Source organism: Leptosomus discolor, chromosome 9, assembly GCF_034619465.1.
Source record: "Leptosomus discolor isolate bLepDis1 chromosome 9, bLepDis1.hap2, whole genome shotgun sequence".
Classification (NCBI taxonomy): domain Eukaryota; kingdom Metazoa; phylum Chordata; class Aves; order Leptosomiformes; family Leptosomidae; genus Leptosomus; species Leptosomus discolor.
Genome location: NC_141399.1, coordinates 42,054,790 through 42,071,304, shown reverse-complemented (window position 1 = coordinate 42,071,304; position 16,515 = coordinate 42,054,790). Strand labels below are relative to the sequence as shown.

The 16,515-nt window shown below is 50.5% G+C and overlaps 3 protein-coding genes and 1 non-coding gene across 4 annotated transcripts; 3 read left to right on the top strand and 1 right to left on the bottom strand.

Moving 5' to 3' along the window:
* Nucleotides 1-2,302: 2,302 nt before the first annotated feature.
* NDUFA1 (NADH:ubiquinone oxidoreductase subunit A1) lies at nucleotides 2,303-3,239 on the bottom strand. Its single transcript, XM_086470313.1, has 3 exons — nucleotides 3,101-3,239; nucleotides 2,714-2,803; nucleotides 2,303-2,398 (listed from the first exon to the last, which is right to left on the bottom strand). Exons 1-3 carry the CDS (start codon nucleotides 3,200-3,202, stop codon nucleotides 2,378-2,380), a joined length of 213 nt encoding a protein of 70 aa, XP_086326439.1. The 5' UTR covers nucleotides 3,203-3,239; the 3' UTR covers nucleotides 2,303-2,377.
* Nucleotides 3,240-3,661: 422 nt separating this feature from the next.
* Nucleotides 3,662-11,598, top strand: UPF3B (UPF3B regulator of nonsense mediated mRNA decay). The gene is made up of 10 exons (XM_086469813.1): nucleotides 3,662-3,838; nucleotides 4,021-4,127; nucleotides 4,245-4,351; nucleotides 5,846-5,944; nucleotides 6,285-6,395; nucleotides 7,103-7,146; nucleotides 7,795-7,983; nucleotides 8,479-8,630; nucleotides 9,326-9,638; nucleotides 10,521-11,598. The coding sequence occupies exons 1-10, from the start codon at nucleotides 3,665-3,667 to the stop codon at nucleotides 10,665-10,667; spliced, it is 1,443 nt and encodes a 480-aa protein (XP_086325939.1). The 5' UTR covers nucleotides 3,662-3,664; the 3' UTR covers nucleotides 10,668-11,598.
* Nucleotides 11,599-11,693: 95 nt separating this feature from the next.
* Nucleotides 11,694-14,148, top strand: RPL39 (ribosomal protein L39). Its single transcript, XM_086470100.1, has 3 exons — nucleotides 11,694-11,762; nucleotides 12,032-12,135; nucleotides 13,808-14,148. Exons 1-3 carry the CDS (start codon nucleotides 11,760-11,762, stop codon nucleotides 13,854-13,856), a joined length of 156 nt encoding a protein of 51 aa, XP_086326226.1. The 5' UTR covers nucleotides 11,694-11,759; the 3' UTR covers nucleotides 13,857-14,148.
* Nucleotides 13,232-13,363, top strand: LOC147414923 (small nucleolar RNA SNORA69). The gene has a single exon (XR_015183801.1). It is a non-coding gene; the product is annotated as a small nucleolar RNA SNORA69 (small nucleolar RNA).
* Nucleotides 14,149-16,515: the final 2,367 nt, after the last annotated feature.

The following is a 16,515-nucleotide window of genomic DNA, read 5'->3' as shown; positions in this document are numbered from 1 at the left end:
TGTCTCCTGCTCTGCTTCCTGTCCCGCTCTCCACATCTTTTCCTTCTCTTTTTTCCTGTCATCCTGGTCTTCTCATCCTGCCAGTTCTTCTGTCTCTCCAGCCGGCACTGTAGGTGACTAGCTGGTGGTAAGTGCTTTGGGCTGGAATTTCATCGATTCCCAAGCTCTTTTCAGCCCATCAGAAAACTGGGACCTTGACAAGCCTGTCAAGAGCCAAAGCTGACTGCAACTAGAAAGCACAAGCAGCTGGACAGCTTAATTTAACCACATCGTCTGGGAGCCCGGACACAGTGCCACAGGGAAGTGTCAGGTGTGTCTATCCCTGCTCAGTGACCCAGGCTGTGAGTTATGGTTCAGGACTACTGAGAGACCATCAGAAACACTTTGTCCCAACCCAACTAATCAGCAGAGGAATTCAGATGCAAATTTCTCTGTCTGAACTTGCTGTTATTCATGCTCATATAAATCCAGAATTCTGTTTACATTGGTGTATTTTCTTTTTCTCTCACACGGCTACAAGCAAATAGAGGGAATTATATTAGAGACAGGCAGTACAGACAAACAGACTTGGTTATGGTCAGTAGAGAACAACTTCTAGTGCTGCTGGGCAGCCTCAGCTCTCGCTGTGGAACAGTAAGAGGGTATTTTGCTGCTGGCCTGGCTGCTCTTTCCATAGACTCTGTCCAGCTGAGTGAGCATGACTTTCCAGTCACGGGGCTGGAAATTTCTCAGAAATGTCTCCAATTTATATGACTCTGCACATTGTTCACTCTGTGTGGTTATTTGTGGTTGTTCCACACCCTGTGCCTCACAGTGAACCAGTGTCAATGTCAGTGACACAAGGTCTGCATCTCACTCTCCCGTTTGCTGTACTTTAACAAGCGGACAAGTAAGAGTTGTTGTTTATAGCGGATTTGGGAATGTAGCAGAAACAGGTTCTGGCTGTACTGGAAGTTAAAACTGATGAACGTCACTGTGCTGGGAGGGAAGAAACACGAGCTGCAGGCGCTGACACAGTCAGCAGGAGACTGCTGCAGGGAACTGCAGCTCAGCAGAAGTGGGCACAAGAATAGGATCAGCCCTGCTGTCTTTCTGCAGTTTGCTAGTACTTACAGATGTGTCTGTGGTGGTAGTTTTGTGGTACTCCTCTTGGCATTCCTTTTCTTCCTGTGTAGTGTATATTGGAGTGCATAAAGTGAGGAAAACAATTCTGTCCAAAGCTTGTATGTGGCTGTATTGGGTTTGCACGGCAAGGTTTTGGTAGCAGGGGGGTTACAGGGGTGGCTTCTATGAGAAGCTGCCAGAAGCTTCCCCCATGTCTGACAGAGCCAATGCCAGCCAGCTGCAAGACAGACCTGCTGCTGGCCAAGGCTCAGCCCACCAGCGATGGTGGTGGCACCTCTGTGGTAACACTTTTAAGAAATGAAAAAAAAACCTGTTGCATGGCAGCAGCTGGAGAGAAGAGTGAGCATGTGTGAGAGCAACAGCTCTGCAGACACCAAGGTCAGTGAAGAAGGAGGGGCAGGAGGTGCTCGAGGCACCGGAGCAGCGATTCCCCTGCAGCTTCTGGTGAAGTCTGTTCCCCTGCAGCCCATGGAGGTTCACAATGGAGCAGATATCTGCCTACACCCCATGGAGGACCCCACACCAGAGCAGGTGGATGCCCAAAGGAGGCTGTGACCCTGTGGGAAACCCACGCTGGAGCAGGCTCCTGGCAGGACCTGTGGCCCCCCGGAGAGACAAGCCCAGGCTGGAGCAGATTTGCTGCTAGTGACCCCATGGGGGACCCACGCTGGAGCAGTTCATGCAGAACTGCAGCCTGTGGGAAGGACTCACGGAGAAGTTAGTGGAGGAGTTTCTCCTGTGGGAGGGACCCCACGCTGGAGCACAGGAAGAGTGTGAGGAGTCCTCCCCCTGAGGAGGAGGGAGCAGCAGAGACAAGGTGTGCTGGACTGACCCCAACCCCCATTCCGTGTTCCCCTGTGCTGCTGGGGGTGGGAGGCAGAGAAAGCGGGAGTGAAATTGAGCCCACGAAGGTAAGGGGCAGGGGGGAGGTGTTTTAAGGTTTAGTTTAATTTATTTAGTTGTGATTTGATTTGCAATACATTAACTTCTCCAAGTCGAGTCTGTTTTGCCTGTGACGGTAATTGCTCAGTGATCTCCTTGTCCTTATCTTGACCCAGGAGCCTTTTGTTGTATTTTCTCTCCCCTGTCAGCTGAGGAGGGGAGTGATAGAGCAGCTTTGGTGGGCACCTGGTGTCCAGCCGGGGTCAACCCACCACAGCAACACAGACACAAGGGCTGAATACACGTATATCTTTATTAAAGAGTTAAATCATTTTATCTAGATACGTGGATTCTTCAAAGTGCTGCCACCTTAGTCTATGTTCTCCAGACCCTGAAAAAGAAACAGTAACTGCACCATTCTTGTCGCCAACCTGCAAGAGGGCAGAGCTGAAAATGCAGGTTTTCAAACTATGCTTAAGTACCCAAGTCTTAAATTAAAAAAAAAAAAAAAACAAACACTAAATGCACATCCCCACAGGCAGGCCAGCTGCAGGTACAGAGCAAGCTCTGACAGCCCCAAGAGCGACCCGTGCCCACCTCAGAGGCCGTGGGAGCCCCCAGCCCAGAGCCTGGGGATGGGGGGAGCAGCACATGACTCCCGCTCCCCTCCCAGCAGCGGTGCCTGCCCAGTGCCCCGAGCACCTGCCTTGGAGACGTAGTACTTGTCGACCCCCGACAGCCGCCTGTCTCTCTCCATCAGGGTCCACTGGTAGGGATAGCGGGCAATCCTCTTCTCCTGCAGGTGCCCACAGTTATGGGGGCTGCCTGTTATGGCCCCCGGAGAAGGGGCTGCCCGAGGGAAGGGGGATCTCAGAGGGAAGGAGGGGGCCGGGGGAGGGGAGATCTGAGGGCAGGGGCCTCCCGGGGGAAGAGGGATCTCAAAGAGAAGGGGTCCCGAGGGAAAAGGGGGAAGGTGGGGCCCGGGGGGGGGGGGGGGGGGGGGGGGGGGGGGGGTAAGCGGAGCACCAGGATCCCGGGCCGGGTTGGGGCGGAAGAGGGCGTAGCGGTCCCGGTCGCCCCGCCCCGCGCTGACCTTGCCGCCGTTGCACCAGCGGTGCATGTAGAGGGTGGAGAGCCCGGGGATGCTGAGGCAGACGCCCATGATGGCCATGCCGGGCAGGATCTCGTACCACATCCCGCCGCTGCCGCGCTGCCCTCTCCGCCTCCCGCAACACCGCCCCGGGCTCCCTGCGGGCACTCCCGGCCTGCCCCGCGCGCCTTCCCGGCCTGCCCCGCGCCGCCGTCACTACCGAGGCAGGCCCGGAACGGGGGGGGGTGTGAGAGCGACGGCACTGCAGGGGGGCCGCGCCTCGGTGGTGCCGGGGCAGGAAATGAGGCCGTGGCCGCACCTCGCCTCCCCTCACACGGCCCCGGAGGCCGAACCCGCTGGGTGCGGGCGGTGCCGGGACCCGCAGGCCCCGCCGGGGCACGCCGGGAGCTGTAGTCCGGCGGGGCGCGGGGCACGCCGGGAGTTGTAGTCCGGCGGGGCCGCGGCGGGGAGGCCTGGGCCGGGGCGCGGCTCGTGGCCCTTCAAGGCGCAGTCGCGTGAGAGGCGCGGCGGGCAGCGGGGGCGCGCGGCGCTGTCCGGCGGGCCGCGATGAAGGAGGACAAGGAGAACGCCAGGCCCAAGGAGCGGCGCGGCCCCGCCGCCGGGCCGGGGGCCCTGCTGGGCCCGGGGACGGGGAGCGCCACCGGCACGGATGGCAGGGCCGGCGGCGCCGAGCTCGACCGCCTCGAGCGGCCCAAGGACAAGAAGGAGACGCTCAGCAAGGTGGGGCCTGCGCGCTGCGTGGGGTGGGCCCCCCGCCCCGTCCACCCGCGGGAACGGGCCTTGCGCGGCGGCCGGTGGGGGGAGAGCTGGGGCTGCCGCGGGAAGGACGGGGGCGGGGGGCGGCGGCAGCGACTCGTTCCCCGGCGCTGCGGGCCGGCCTAACCGCCGTCGCCGTGCCGCAGGTGGTGATCCGCCGGCTGCCGCCCAGCCTGACGAAGGAGCAGCTGGAGGAGCACCTCCAGCCCCTGCCCGAGCACGACTACTTCGAGTTCTTCGCCAACGACTCTAGGTACGGCCGCCGGTGCCCGCCCCGGGCGGCTCCCGAGAGCTGCCCCTGCCGCCAGCCGGGCCCCGAGGGGCACCGCCGGCTCGTCAGCCTCTCTCTCTCGGTCTTGTCTTTCTGCAGCTTGTACCCTCACATGTTCTCGAGAGCCTACATCAACTTTAAAAACCAGGAAGACATAGTCCTCTTCAGGGATCGCTTTGACGGCTATGTTTTTGTCGATCACAAAGGCAAGTGAACGGCGCCCGGCTGTACCTTTGCATCTTTCCTGTGTGTGTGTGTGTGCTGTGTGCTGGTTGAGTTGTAGAGGGATGGAAGGGAGCAGCCTAGTGTGCCCCTTCTGACCTGTTTGGCTTTAGTGCCTTAGGTGAGTGCCACGCAGTATTTCAAAGAACAAAGAAAATGTCTTATCCTTTGGGGAAACTAATCTGAATTGACTTTGTGTATTTCTAAGTTAAATTTGTATGTTACGTCTAAAACCCAGTTAAGTTTACATGAGGGTGGCAGCGGTATCAGTGTAAAACCAGTTGCTGCATTACTGAGGTTAACACTTGCGTTGTCATACCTGAGGATAAAGCCTGAGAAGTGAAAGCAAACGGTGGTGTTGCTGTCCAGACTTAATGAAGCTGAGGTTAATGACGCCACCCTCTGCTGCTCCCCTCACCTGTTCCGTATACTTCTAACAGTGTGACAGTCAGTTTTTAATTCAGATTATTACTTGTTCCGTTTTACAACCGAGTGAGTCGTCTTCGGTAAAGGGAACAGCTTGTTCCTTGCAGTCTAAGTTGTGGAAGTGAGTGCTCTCTGGAGATGTTAATCTCTAGGAAACAAATTTTGTTTAATTTTTTGGTTAAACATCTGAGTATTTTGTCAACCGTTATCTTTCTTCTAAATACATTTTAGTGTTCAGCACATCTCAAGTTTTTAAATTTCGCATTTCAAAACTGCTTGTATTGGGTAACACTAGAAGTTGTGAGTCTCTCATTGACAGAGCTGAAGCTTGCACATGTAGCAAAAGCTCTAGCAAGAGTCTTCCTGTTGGCTTCAGTAGGCAAAGATTTTACCTTGAACTTAGTTCCAAGTACACGGTTTACATTTCTTCCATTCAGGTGTTTTGTGTGACGCAAAGCTCTGTCCACACTAATCCTCTCTTATTTAGGAGGGTTACCTGACAAGGTTCTGGCACACAGATCTTTTAAATAAGCTGGTTGGCAGTGTAACAGCACGCTGTGTTTGTCGTACCCAACAGGGGTACTGGATTTATGCAGCCAGAAATGTGGCATTCTTGTCAGAAGACTTTAAAGCCTGCCAGTAAGGTGCTGCATTCTGTTGTATTTTGCCAGAAATTGAGAATTGCCTCAGTTGCGTTAACTTAAAATGTTCTTTTCTACTTGCACAATGGGTGAGGATATGGTGTGGTGTGGCTGAACTGACAGTACTGGGCAGTCTTAAACCTGGTGTTTCCTTCTTGTTGGGAGTCTGTGAACTTGCTGTTTCATTAATGTAGTGAGAGTGTGTAGTTCATGAATTCTGCTGTCTTTAAAATGTGTTTTTATTAAATAGCTTTCAAAATAGAAGATTTTTTTTGTGCTGTCCAAGTAGTCTCTTCTAGTGTTGCGTATTTCTTGTAAGGCTTGTCTTCCTGCTTTAGACGTGGACAACGTACTGTATTCCATATCGGTTTCATCTCCATTTTAATGTATTTTTCTCTTTTCTCTTACCAGGTCAGGAATATGCTGCTATAGTTGAGTTTGCACCTTTCCAAAAAGCTGCAAAAAAGAAGAGTAAGAAAAAGGATGCCAAAACGGGAACTATCGAAGATGGTATAACAGCTAGCTGCTTTGTGGTGCATGTGTAGGCTTGAAAGTCCGAGCAGTGATTTGAATGTGGTGTTTGTACTGTGCTGCTGTAGTTTATCAATAGACTCTTTGCTTAATTATAACTGAAGGTTATTAGCACTGCTTGGGCAGCTGCAAATCTGTTAAGTACGACTGTCCTAGGCAAACAAAATGCAGCAGCTCGTTTGGGAGCTGCCAACTAACGAGAGGGTGACATATAAACAACACAACGTGTGCAAATCTAACCCAGGCTTCCCAGCAGTGCACAATGCGAATTCCCTTTGTGCTACAGTATATCTTTTCTTTTTCCTCCCCCTCCCTGTAGATCCAGAGTATAAGAAGTTTTTGGAAAGCTACAGTGCAGATGATGAAAAATTAACCTCCACTCCTGAAACTTTGTTGGAGGAAATAGAGGCAAGAAACAAAGAGCTAATAGGTATGGAAATCAACGTGCTACAGTATTTTCCTACAGCACACACAAAGACATGCGTGTGGTGTAATTTGAAGCTGTGCTTTCTCAACCTTCAGGAGACTGAATTATTTTGTGTGCTTGCGTGGTATTTGTTAAACCTTTAGGCTAACGTTATTCAGTGTGCTTTATTTTGCTCCCATGCTCTGAATTCTTCTCTAGGTTTTTAAGTTTCATATGATAACCTTCCTTCCTGTTTTAAGCTGCTAGTCAGATGTTTGTTAGCCAGACTGTGGAGTGTGGAGTGGCTGCATCTCAGTGAGATGCAGTGATGTTTAATGCAAAATGCTGTGGGCAGTGATGGTCCTTGCAGGCACAAGTTAAGAGATACTGTGCTCGGGCAAAATACCATCACAAAAATGACCAGAATGTTCTTTTTAAGCATGTTACAGGTATCTCTTTCAAAGCCAGAACATCTGGCAAAAGCCTAATGCAGACTTTACAGATAAGTGTACTGGGTATCATATTAGTGTCCCAAAGGAGTTTATAGACTCCTCATAGCTGCCACTGTTCAGGGATAGGATTGTGGTGCTTGTTCCACTGCTCTGTTGCTGTACCTGAGAGGAGATAGGCTGGATAATCCGTCAGGCTGCTTCAGTTCACGTAGGGTGTTGCTGTAGGTGTTGCAGATCGGATAAGGCAAATTGTTTACATTTGTTTTATATATTCCCTAGCAAAAAAGACCACTCCTTTACTGAACTTCTTGAAAAATAAACAGGTAAGACTTATCTCTAGAATCTTCTTGCTTGCAAGTGCAATCTGCTCCTCTAAAGCACAGGGCGGGGGGGTGTATTGCAACGTGTGGTGGTATGTTTCTGCCCTCCCTTTTGAAGCAGCAGCTTTTGGCCCAACTTGTTGACATCTGGTTCATGTATTTTGGAGTGCCGGAGCGCTGGTGCTTTGTGCATGTTCTAGTCACGGCTGAATGCCTCTTGTGGCATTGCCAAACCAGGTTCCATTTTAATGCTTTCATTTGTGATGCAGTTTTGGCTGAGCTTGTAGGTGGGCTTTCTCCTAATGCATAGTATCATTTTAACTTTTAGAGGTGGAGAAAATCGCAGATGGGGCAGATTTAATTAAAATTAGAATGATAAAGGCTGAGACTAGTGTGGTGTTTGGGGCTTTTTAAGGCAGTACAAATCAAGGCTTGTGAGCAAGAAGAAATGGGAATGCTGCTGAAACGTGTTGAGGTTCACAACAACAACAGAGACAGCAGGACTTTATTTGTCTTTTGTAATAGGGGCAGTTTTGAGGCGAGTTCTTTGGAGATTAAATACTGTAGACTTTGTGGCTGAGTATCTTGTTAGGCTTAAAGGGATATTTTCTAGCGTGGAAATACAGTTTCTCTTTGCTTTTACGCATGCAGAGACTGAGAGAAGAAAAAAGAGAGGAGAGGAGGAGGAGAGAATTGGAAAGAAAAAGACAAAGAGAAGAAGAAAGAAGAAAATGGAAAGAGGAGGAGAGAAGGAAGAGGAAAGAAGCAGAAAAACTGAAGAAAGTAGACAGATGCCCAGAAAAAGAAAGAGACAGATCAAAAGAAGAACCAAAGATTAAGGTCTAGAACAGTTCTTTATTATAAACTGTTACACTCCCTTTCCTCTGTTATTTGTATATCAGTCTCTCAAAATGTGCTTTGAGTATTGTGTGAAGAATCACATGAGTTTGGTGTTAGTAAATTACCACTCTTTTGTAATACTCAATATTAGGCATTGTAAAGGTTCACATGCTGTAATGCTTCATAGTAATATTTAAGGCTTTTGTCATGTGACTGTTGTACCTGCTGTGGCAAACAGAATTGTGAATTCACTATGGAATGGAGACTATTTTTAAGCTTTCTAAAATGGCCTGTTTTAGGAGAAAAATCCTAGTCTGCTGTGTGGATTATGCTTACTCATACACTCCAGCTTTTAGAAATACTACGACTTGCCGTAATATTACTTTAATGTTTATTTCTTACTGGACTGTGGTTCCTTTGATGCAATTTCGGTGTTGTGCCAGACACTGTGTATTGGAGTGAGCTTTTTAGTTGAGACTTCTGTTTTCTTTGTAGCTACTTAAGAAGCCTGAAAAAGATGAAAAAGACTTGGAGAAAAAAGAAAAATTCAAGAAACTGGAAAAAGAGACTCTGAGGGAGGAAAAAAATGCGAGTAGTGCATCTGCCAAACGATCTGATGGGGAGACAAAAGAAGAGAAGGCAAAAAAGTATTCTAGTACTTGCTATAAATATATATATGTATATATAACTTGTTTCCTGATCCTGCCGAGGCCTAGGCCGCTCTGCCGTGACCATGTTCTGAAATTCCTTTCAAATTCTCTTTCTGGTATAAGGCACAGGATGTGTTCTCTGCGGCAGTGCACGTCCCCGTGATTACCTGACAATTCTTCACTAGTGGACAAATGTTAATGTTGTTGCAACTCACTGTAGGAACTCTGCAAAAGAAGCCCAGGTGTAGGTGACCTGCAGCAGGCTGTGAGCACTGTCCTTGCAATGAGACAATCACAACCATGGCAAGAGGAGAGGTGCACTCCAGTTCCTAGTCCCTTTAAGTCTCGTAAGAGGTCAAAGTGGAAAATGTAATTCTCAACAGCTCCGTGATCTGTTCAAGGTTCAGTTCTGCCATGTGAGAAATAGAGAGGAGACAGAGAAATTCATGTGTTTTCCAAAGCCAGAGGAGACTCAGCAGGCAGCTGTGTGAGCAGAAGGCCAGGAAATGCTAGCAGGCAGTGTCATCTCTGGTTGTCGTGCATGACTCGGGTTATTGCAGCTTCCCAAAAGCTCCCTAGAACCCACCACTGTGTCGTCCTTCGTATTGCAAATTTACAGCAGTGTTACATTGATCTCCCAGCTCTGTTTGATGAATCTTTTGAGCTTAATTTTCAGTTTTGTTTTCATACAGATCAGAAGATGAGTGTGTAAAGGACTACAGGGACCGAGATAGAGATTTTGAAAGAGACAGAGAATATGAGAGAGCACAGAGGGAGAAACTGAGACGCCAAGAAGAGGAGCGTCGGAGGCAGAAAGAGCGCTTTGAGAAAGAGAAGGTTTTTAGAAGAAAAGAGGAAGAGGTGAAAAAGGAGAGAGACTTGCTCAGAGAAAAGGGAAAGAAAAGTGATCTCACAGACTTTGCCAGCAGCACGGACAAATCTGAGAAAGTGACCAAAGACGATAAAAAAGAGGATACAATTAAGAGGGATCGTATCAGAAACAAGGTGCTGGATTTCTTTAAATTCGTGTGTTGATTCGCAGGGCCCAGTTTGTGGGTTTTGGGATAAAAGCACTTCAAGGAAAGAACCATGTGGTTTCTCTGTTGAAAGTTCTCCCTGTTCTGGTAACAAACCCTGCCATTGCTGGCAAGTTTGCCCATTTGTCCACTAAACTTTACTAAACTGTTTGTGATGGTTCATGTCACTGTGGGGGAAGTGAGCCAAGATGCCGTGGGCTGAATTGTAAAGACACCGATCCCTTTTCCTTGGCTGACTTACACCCTAGGCTGTATCTTTAAGGTGTCAGTAGAGCATCAGTAATCTACCTGTACCTCTGCTGGTGCTGTACATGCCTGAAAGTACCTCTTGAAGTCAGGGGGTGATTGAACAGGTTCCTCCAAACCGGGGCCAAGGCTGCTACGTGCAGAGTATGAGAGGAGATCTCCTGTAGACTCAGGAAATAATATCTTGAGTTTAGTTTTACGTACTCTGCAAATCTGTGTTGCAGCATCAGTGTACAAGTTTTCCATGTCATGTAAGGCGTTATTGGGTACAAATGAAACTCAAGGTTTTGAAGAAGCTTTGGAGCTGGCCTCTGTTGTGAGAGAGGGTGAGCTGAACTCACCGCGAGAGGAATTATTTACAAAATATTTACAAATAACTCCAGCTGTGTGCCGTGTTCTTTGTGGCTTGAACAGGGCTGTTGCCTTACAACAGAGACAACCTTGATTTGAGGCAGTTGAAGTTACATTGCCACCGTGGTGGAATAATTTAACTTAGAACACCTTGAAACGTTTGACTTTGAGCCGTTCATAATATCGCTGATGCCATAATAACCGTGACAGCACGGGGCTACGAAAGAGTCTAAATAGTTTTGATTTATTTCAGGATCGTCCAGCAATGCAGCTGTACCAGCCAGGAGCCCGAAGCCGAAGCAGATTGTGTCAGTATGAAGACAGTGCTGCAAAGCCCACAGATCAGGGGGCGGATAAGAAACAAGAGAGTGAGACCAGTAATACGAAGGAAGAGGAGTGACTAGCATGCAAGCCTTATGTGTTCTGACTGTCTGTGCAGCCAAAGAGCATGTACTACGCAATCCAGAAGTGCCTTCGAAGCGAAGAAGGAACCAAGGAAGAAAAAAAGGGGCATTGTGCTGTTGGATGTTTCTGGTTAAAGCACCTCAGTTGTAGATTCGGAATTTGAAATGTGTTCTCATTGTATTTTCAGTTATTTGAATTTATTTCCCAGCATCTAACTACAACAGAGAAGAGAATCTTTGCAAAGTAGAAAGACTTTATGGCCTTAAGTATGACAATAAAGGAATCATGGAGTCAGGAGAAGGTGACACCCGGAGCTAAAGCCAGAGCTTTACTGTAAAGCGCTCGGAGCCAGCGTCGGATGCACTGGAGCAGGGCAAGGTGGAAGTTGCCCGGAGATAACGCAGGTGTTGCTGTGGTGTGTGGTGCTCCCGCCTGGGCAGTGATAGCTAAATCATGTCAGTCTGGCACGGTGAGGTACGCAGGCTGGGCTTGCTGAGGTCCCAGCGACCGGGAGCCCTCTGGCCGGGCGAGAGGAGAACATCTGGCATTGCCGTAATCGTGTCAGGGAAGGGGAGACCTTCCTCTTCGGTGGTTCTCTGGATAAAGTAACTAAGTTGGAGTGTATGAATAAGCTGGCTTAATATTGGAATACTTCTTGACAAAGTCTCATGTAAAGTCTGCCTACACTGAAATGCTTATTTTTAATCAAATGTAGCTGGTTTGAGCATCCTGTTCTCTTCCAGTGTTCTCCCTTCTCTAGTCTGGAACGTTTCCCAACTCCCGCCCCCTCGGCACTGCTTCCTCATAACCTGAACTGTTGTTTTACAGCCCAGAAAGAGACTCCACCAGTAGCAGCTCCTCCTAAGCTAGCGAACTTTAGCCATAGCTGTTTTGTACCGAAACCAATAAACTCGCAGAAACGGGCACCGCCGCCGTCCCTCTCTGAGCGCCGTCTGCGCCGCGCCGGGCCGCCAGGGGGCGCTGTGGCCGCGGAGCATGCGCCGCCCCGCCCCCGCTCGCCGCTTCCCCCCGCCCCTTCCGCCTTTTCCGCCGCCGCCATCGCCGGGACGCCAGGCATCTCCGCGCCATGGTGAGACCATCGGCCGCCATCCGCCGCCCTGCCGCGACATCCCGAGCCCTCTCGCCGCCCTCCGGCTGTCTGGGGCCTCCCGGCGGACGGGCCGGGCGGGGAGGCCCCGGGGAGAGCTCTCCCCTCCCCGTTCCCGGCGCGCCGAGGCCTTGCGGCCCAGCGGCCGGCTCACCGCGGGGGTGGCGCCGGTGCCTCGTCGTGCGGGGCTTCCCGCGGTGGGGGCGGCGCCGGGGCTGCCGCGAGGGACTAACGGCCGCTCTCTCTTCCAGTCGTCTCACAAGACGTTCAAGATCAAGCGCTTCCTCGCGAAGAAGCAGAAGCAGAACCGGCCCATCCCGCAGTGGATCCGCATGAAGACGGGCAATAAGATCAGGTAACGCGACAGGCTGCTGCTGCCCGGGAGCTGCCGCCTGAGCCAGCCTGCCCGTGCGGTACGGACCGGTCAGAAGCTGATCCTGTAAAAGCGTTTATGCAAAAAAAAAAAAAAAAAAGTGGCAGTTTTGTGGCCGTGAGTGCCGCACGATCGTGCTAGTGCCGCTGCAGCCCTCGCTCCGCCCCGGGTGCTGGAGGCCCGTTGTGTTCTCCTGGGGCAGCGGGGGGCTTCCAGGCCGTTCCCTCCTGCAGCAGTTGAGCTCATTCCGGTGCTCGGCGAGGGCCAGCAGGTATTGAGTGGTGGCACGTTGAAACTGAAAGCGTGAGCCGTACATGTGCATAATTAATCCCAGAATTGTACCCTGGTGGCCTCTCTGCTTCTGACCCAGCGCCTTTGCCCTGGCATAGCTGTCCCTCTGGGTCCCTGCATCTCGGGGAGCAGCACCGTTCTGAGGTACAGAAAGTTGGGCATAAGGGAGCAGAGAGCTTGTGGGGCGTATGGGAGATAAAATTGATAGTATGAGAATTTTGGCACAGGAGTGCAGAATTAATTAGCAGCAGTTCCTTTTTGTTTGCCTATAGTGTTCGTTTTCAAGCATTGTATTTAGGAAAATGCTCTTACTGCGAGCGCTGCAGGATACCGGGTAATGTAGGGCACACAGGAGGTGGTGCCTGTCTGAGCCCTCTGGGTCAAAAGCCTCAGCCAGTGTAGTTTGGTCACTAGCTCTGTGCAGCTCGGGTTTTATCTCATAGGCTCCCCTGTCGAGACTTCTTAAGGGGACAGGATTCTTTCTCCCTCGTAATTTTTTGTCCTAATAGTGAGGAGAGTGACAGGGGCAGTGGTTGGCTCGGGCAGTGGAACGGCACCGAATTGCCGGGTGCTGTTCCTGTTACTTCTCCTAACTTGCATTTTTCTAGGAAAAATCGGTGTTGTGTGCCCCAGAGTGTAGTATTGTCTTCCAGATACCGACTTACAATGTGGTTCTGTCTTAGCTAAATTACAGGACTTTGGAATACTTTGTCATGGGGCAGAACCATGAATTTTTTGTCTTATGGCACTTCAGTACATCGGTCATCAGTTTTACCCAAGCTGTGCTAAAGCAGGCTGCAATTGCAGTGCTTCATTCTGTGGGAGCACTGCCATTTTCCTGCTGAGAGTAACTCTGTTGGCGCTGCCTTCGGCTTCACTGATACGGTGGTGAAACCGTTTGTTCGTGACATGTACAAATTTACGCTCAGGAACTCATACGCTTCCCTGGAAGAGGGTCTTTTCCATACGCTGCTCTGCTTTCGTATTTTGAACAAAGCTGATGCTTTTTGTGTCGGACGATGAACTACATTGAAGTTATCATTGGACAGTCGGTACAAGATGACAGGTCTCGTGGCCAAAAGAGGCGCCGGGATATTCACACAGCAGTGCTGATGCGTCTCTGCAGGCAGCTTTGTCCCTCTGAGGCTGCAGTGCTGAGCTAGGTGGTGAGTGAACGAAGAAAGTAAACAGAAATGGACATTTAAAAAAAAATTAAGTACGCTGCTGATTATCGTTGGTAGCTCCTTAGCACGTAAGGAAGATTTCAGTCCTTTACTGCTGAGCTAATTCAAGGTGGTTTCAGTCCGTGTGGATGCTCGAGTGTGTGTGTGCCCTTTGCTAATTCCCACTGCTTCTGCCTTAGGTACAACTCCAAAAGGAGACACTGGAGAAGGACCAAACTGGGCTTGTAAGAGAGAGACTGTCTCCTGGGAACTCTAATAACGCCTGTCTTTCTGCGTCAGATCCATACAGCCCGTGTGCTGTTCGGCGACCCCTGAGTGATTCCTTCTGTAGACTTGGACTGCCGTAATCCCCACTGGTGGTTTTTTGTGCAAGCTAGTCTGGGATGTTGATGTTAACTGGGAAAATCTTGAAGTCATTTGCATCTGACCCATGAGGACTGTGTTCTATTAGTGTTCTTTCTTTCAGGTGTCCTTGTGACTCTTGACAGTGTACAGGCTTGATAATAAATATGGACCTGAATGACTTGGTGGGAATTATTTCATATATATATATATATGTGATGGGATTGAAAACCAATGTTACTGTGAATATATGTCAGTGCAAGAAACCTTGTCAGCTCTTTTCAGATAGGATGAGCTGTGTCTTCCTTTTCACTTACTGTAAACCTTTGGGAGCAAAGCGTACCCATTTTTTGAAGAAAAGAGGTAAAAATAAGAGCTGATTTTAGGAGTTAACTTGAAAATCTTTTATTAGACAAACTGAAATAGTTTTTTTAAAAAAGTCTTTCAGAGGCACATTTGAAAAAGGCAGACTTCGCTTTATGACCCATAGACCACTGCTGGGGGTGTCAGCCTCTCATGACTTAACCCCGGGGAAGACTGGATTATGTTTCTGTTAGATTGATGAATGGTGACTAAGCAGAGTAAGCAGCGTTGTCAGAATTGGCTAGAGATGTGTCTGTACAGCCGCTGGGTGCACTTACAGGTCTGGAGAGCCAAGCACACTGAAAATGCTCCTCTGGGGTCAGGTGGCTTCCCGTTGGAGGTGCGCTGTGCTAGGTGAGGGGGATGCAGCCCAACAAAACATCTGCTCAACCGAGCCAATCTCTGGTTACCACCTCGCGCACTGGGCTTACACATTGGATGGACGGCTGGCTCCTGTCACAGCTGCAGATTCCCGACTCCACCGTGATCTCCCACATGACCCTTTTGAGCACGCAGGGCAGGCCATGTGGTGCCTGTTGGGCAGTCAGGTGACATCTTTGAGGTACTGGAGGAACAGCGTGAATGATGCCACTACCGTACGGGCGAGGGTGGAAATGTTAGTGCTCAGACATACCCCAAAACCGCTTGCCCAGGGAGCATGAGCGCAGAGCCCAGCAGAATCCCTGGTACTTGAGTGCCAGGGCTGGCGTCCTGCGCCGGGCAGCGTGCGGGCAAGGCTGCCCCTGGACGCTGCAGGTGGCTCCTGGTGGGCCTGGCGCCTGCGGTCAGCTGAGAACGGCTGCTGCGGACCCTGCCTGGGCCCGGCCTCTGCGCCTGCCGCGCTGGAGGTGTGGGGCAGGGCGGCCCTTGGAGCCTGGGGTTAAGGGGCTGGTTGGGGAGTGGGCGTGGTGGGATCATCCGATGAAAGAAAGTCACGTAGAAAAGGAGGAGGAAAGGGAAGAATATAGCAAGGGTAGTGGGTAGATGTGTCTCCTACAGAATGCAATACTCCTGTAGAGTAGTACATAACATCTGCACGTTCCCTAGAATACCTAATAACCTGAGTTTGTAGCTCTGTGTTGGCTTGATCAAGTTGGTCTTGATGTTAACCACAGGCACAGCTTAATTTAATACCTCAGCAGAAGGTTTTGCTCGAGATGTTGCTCAAAGGAAGAGTTAGCAGCTGTTTAAAAAAGGGGAGAGAGAAAAGAAGGGATTAGACCACTGTGAGTAGTCAGCACTCCAGCTCCCCACTGCTGGCGTGCTCCGCTGGGGCCTGTGAAACATCACGTCTTTACTGCAGGGAAGTGGAGGAGGTGGCTGTGGCTCAGCACCAGTCCGGCGTGGCTGCTGCTCCTTTCCCTTTGCACTGCAGACCTGGGAGAGGTGCTCTGGTCGGCAGGAAAGAGCTGGAGGTGCGAGCCTGCTCGGACATGGCTGTGGCAAAGCCCACCCTGACGCTGAGGGTGCTGTTTTCTGGGTTCGGCCTGATGCCGTGGCTCAGTTCCTGGGTGGCAGCTTCCTGAGGAAGCTTGAGGCTGACACACCTGCGTTGCTGCCTTTCCTGTTGAAGGTAAATAGATCCATCTCCTTCGCATTACGATTCGTAGCAAATAATGCTGGGCAGCAGCATATGCCAAGCGTGTGCAGATGCCTAACAGATACACGTCTCGCTCCGTGCTTGTGACGGTCTGTCCCTCCTAAGGTGTGCTGGAGGTTTCTGTGAGCACAGGAGAGCAAGGGTGGGATTTTTACCAACTTCAGGACACTTCAGAGGTATTTTCTAGCTTCTTTTCCTGTCTGGTAAGAGTCTAGTTGCTGCTTCGTTATCGGGGCAAGCAGTAAGTCACTGCAACAGGAGAGCAGTGAACAGCGTTGCCAGAGATGTTTCAACAGAGGCCCACGTGCTGCAAACGCTTTTACCCCAGTGGTTTTTAGATCTCTTCTGTGGTCTTCTCTTTGAAGCAAGTGTTTAGGAAATAACAGCCCTGCTGAGGATCGAAGATCAGCTTCGGAGCCCTGCGATCCACCCCCTGCCTCTCCCCATCGCCACTGCTGGCAGGCAAAGCTGCTCACAGAGTTCCTCTTTATTTGTGTCTGCGAGGACCTGGCTGAGGAGGAAAAAAGTAATTTTATGGACTTGAGAATGGAAAGAGACAGTTTCTCCGTGGCATTTGTGGGA

Excerpts from the sequence above, each read along its gene's own strand:
- NDUFA1 (XM_086470313.1), bottom strand. The coding sequence starts at position 3,202 with ATGTGGTACGAGATCCTGCCCGGCATGGCCATCATGGGCGTCTGCCTC. Across the intron at positions 2,804-3,100 it reads GCTGGTGCAACGGCGGCAAG|GAGAAGAGGATTGCCCGCTA; the intron begins GTCAGCGCGGGG and ends GGGCACCTGCAG. Across the intron at positions 2,399-2,713 it reads ACAAGTACTACGTCTCCAAG|GGTCTGGAGAACATAGACTA; the intron begins GCAGGTGCTCGG and ends TTTCTTTTTCAG.
- UPF3B (XM_086469813.1), top strand. The coding sequence starts at position 3,665 with ATGAAGGAGGACAAGGAGAACGCCAGGCCCAAGGAGCGGCGCGGCCCC. Across the intron at positions 3,839-4,020 it reads AGAAGGAGACGCTCAGCAAG|GTGGTGATCCGCCGGCTGCC; the intron begins GTGGGGCCTGCG and ends GCCGTGCCGCAG. Across the intron at positions 4,352-5,845 it reads TGTTTTTGTCGATCACAAAG|GTCAGGAATATGCTGCTATA; the intron begins GCAAGTGAACGG and ends TTCTCTTACCAG.
- RPL39 (XM_086470100.1), top strand. Across the intron at positions 12,136-13,807 it reads AAGACGGGCAATAAGATCAG|GTACAACTCCAAAAGGAGAC; the intron begins GTAACGCGACAG and ends CTTCTGCCTTAG.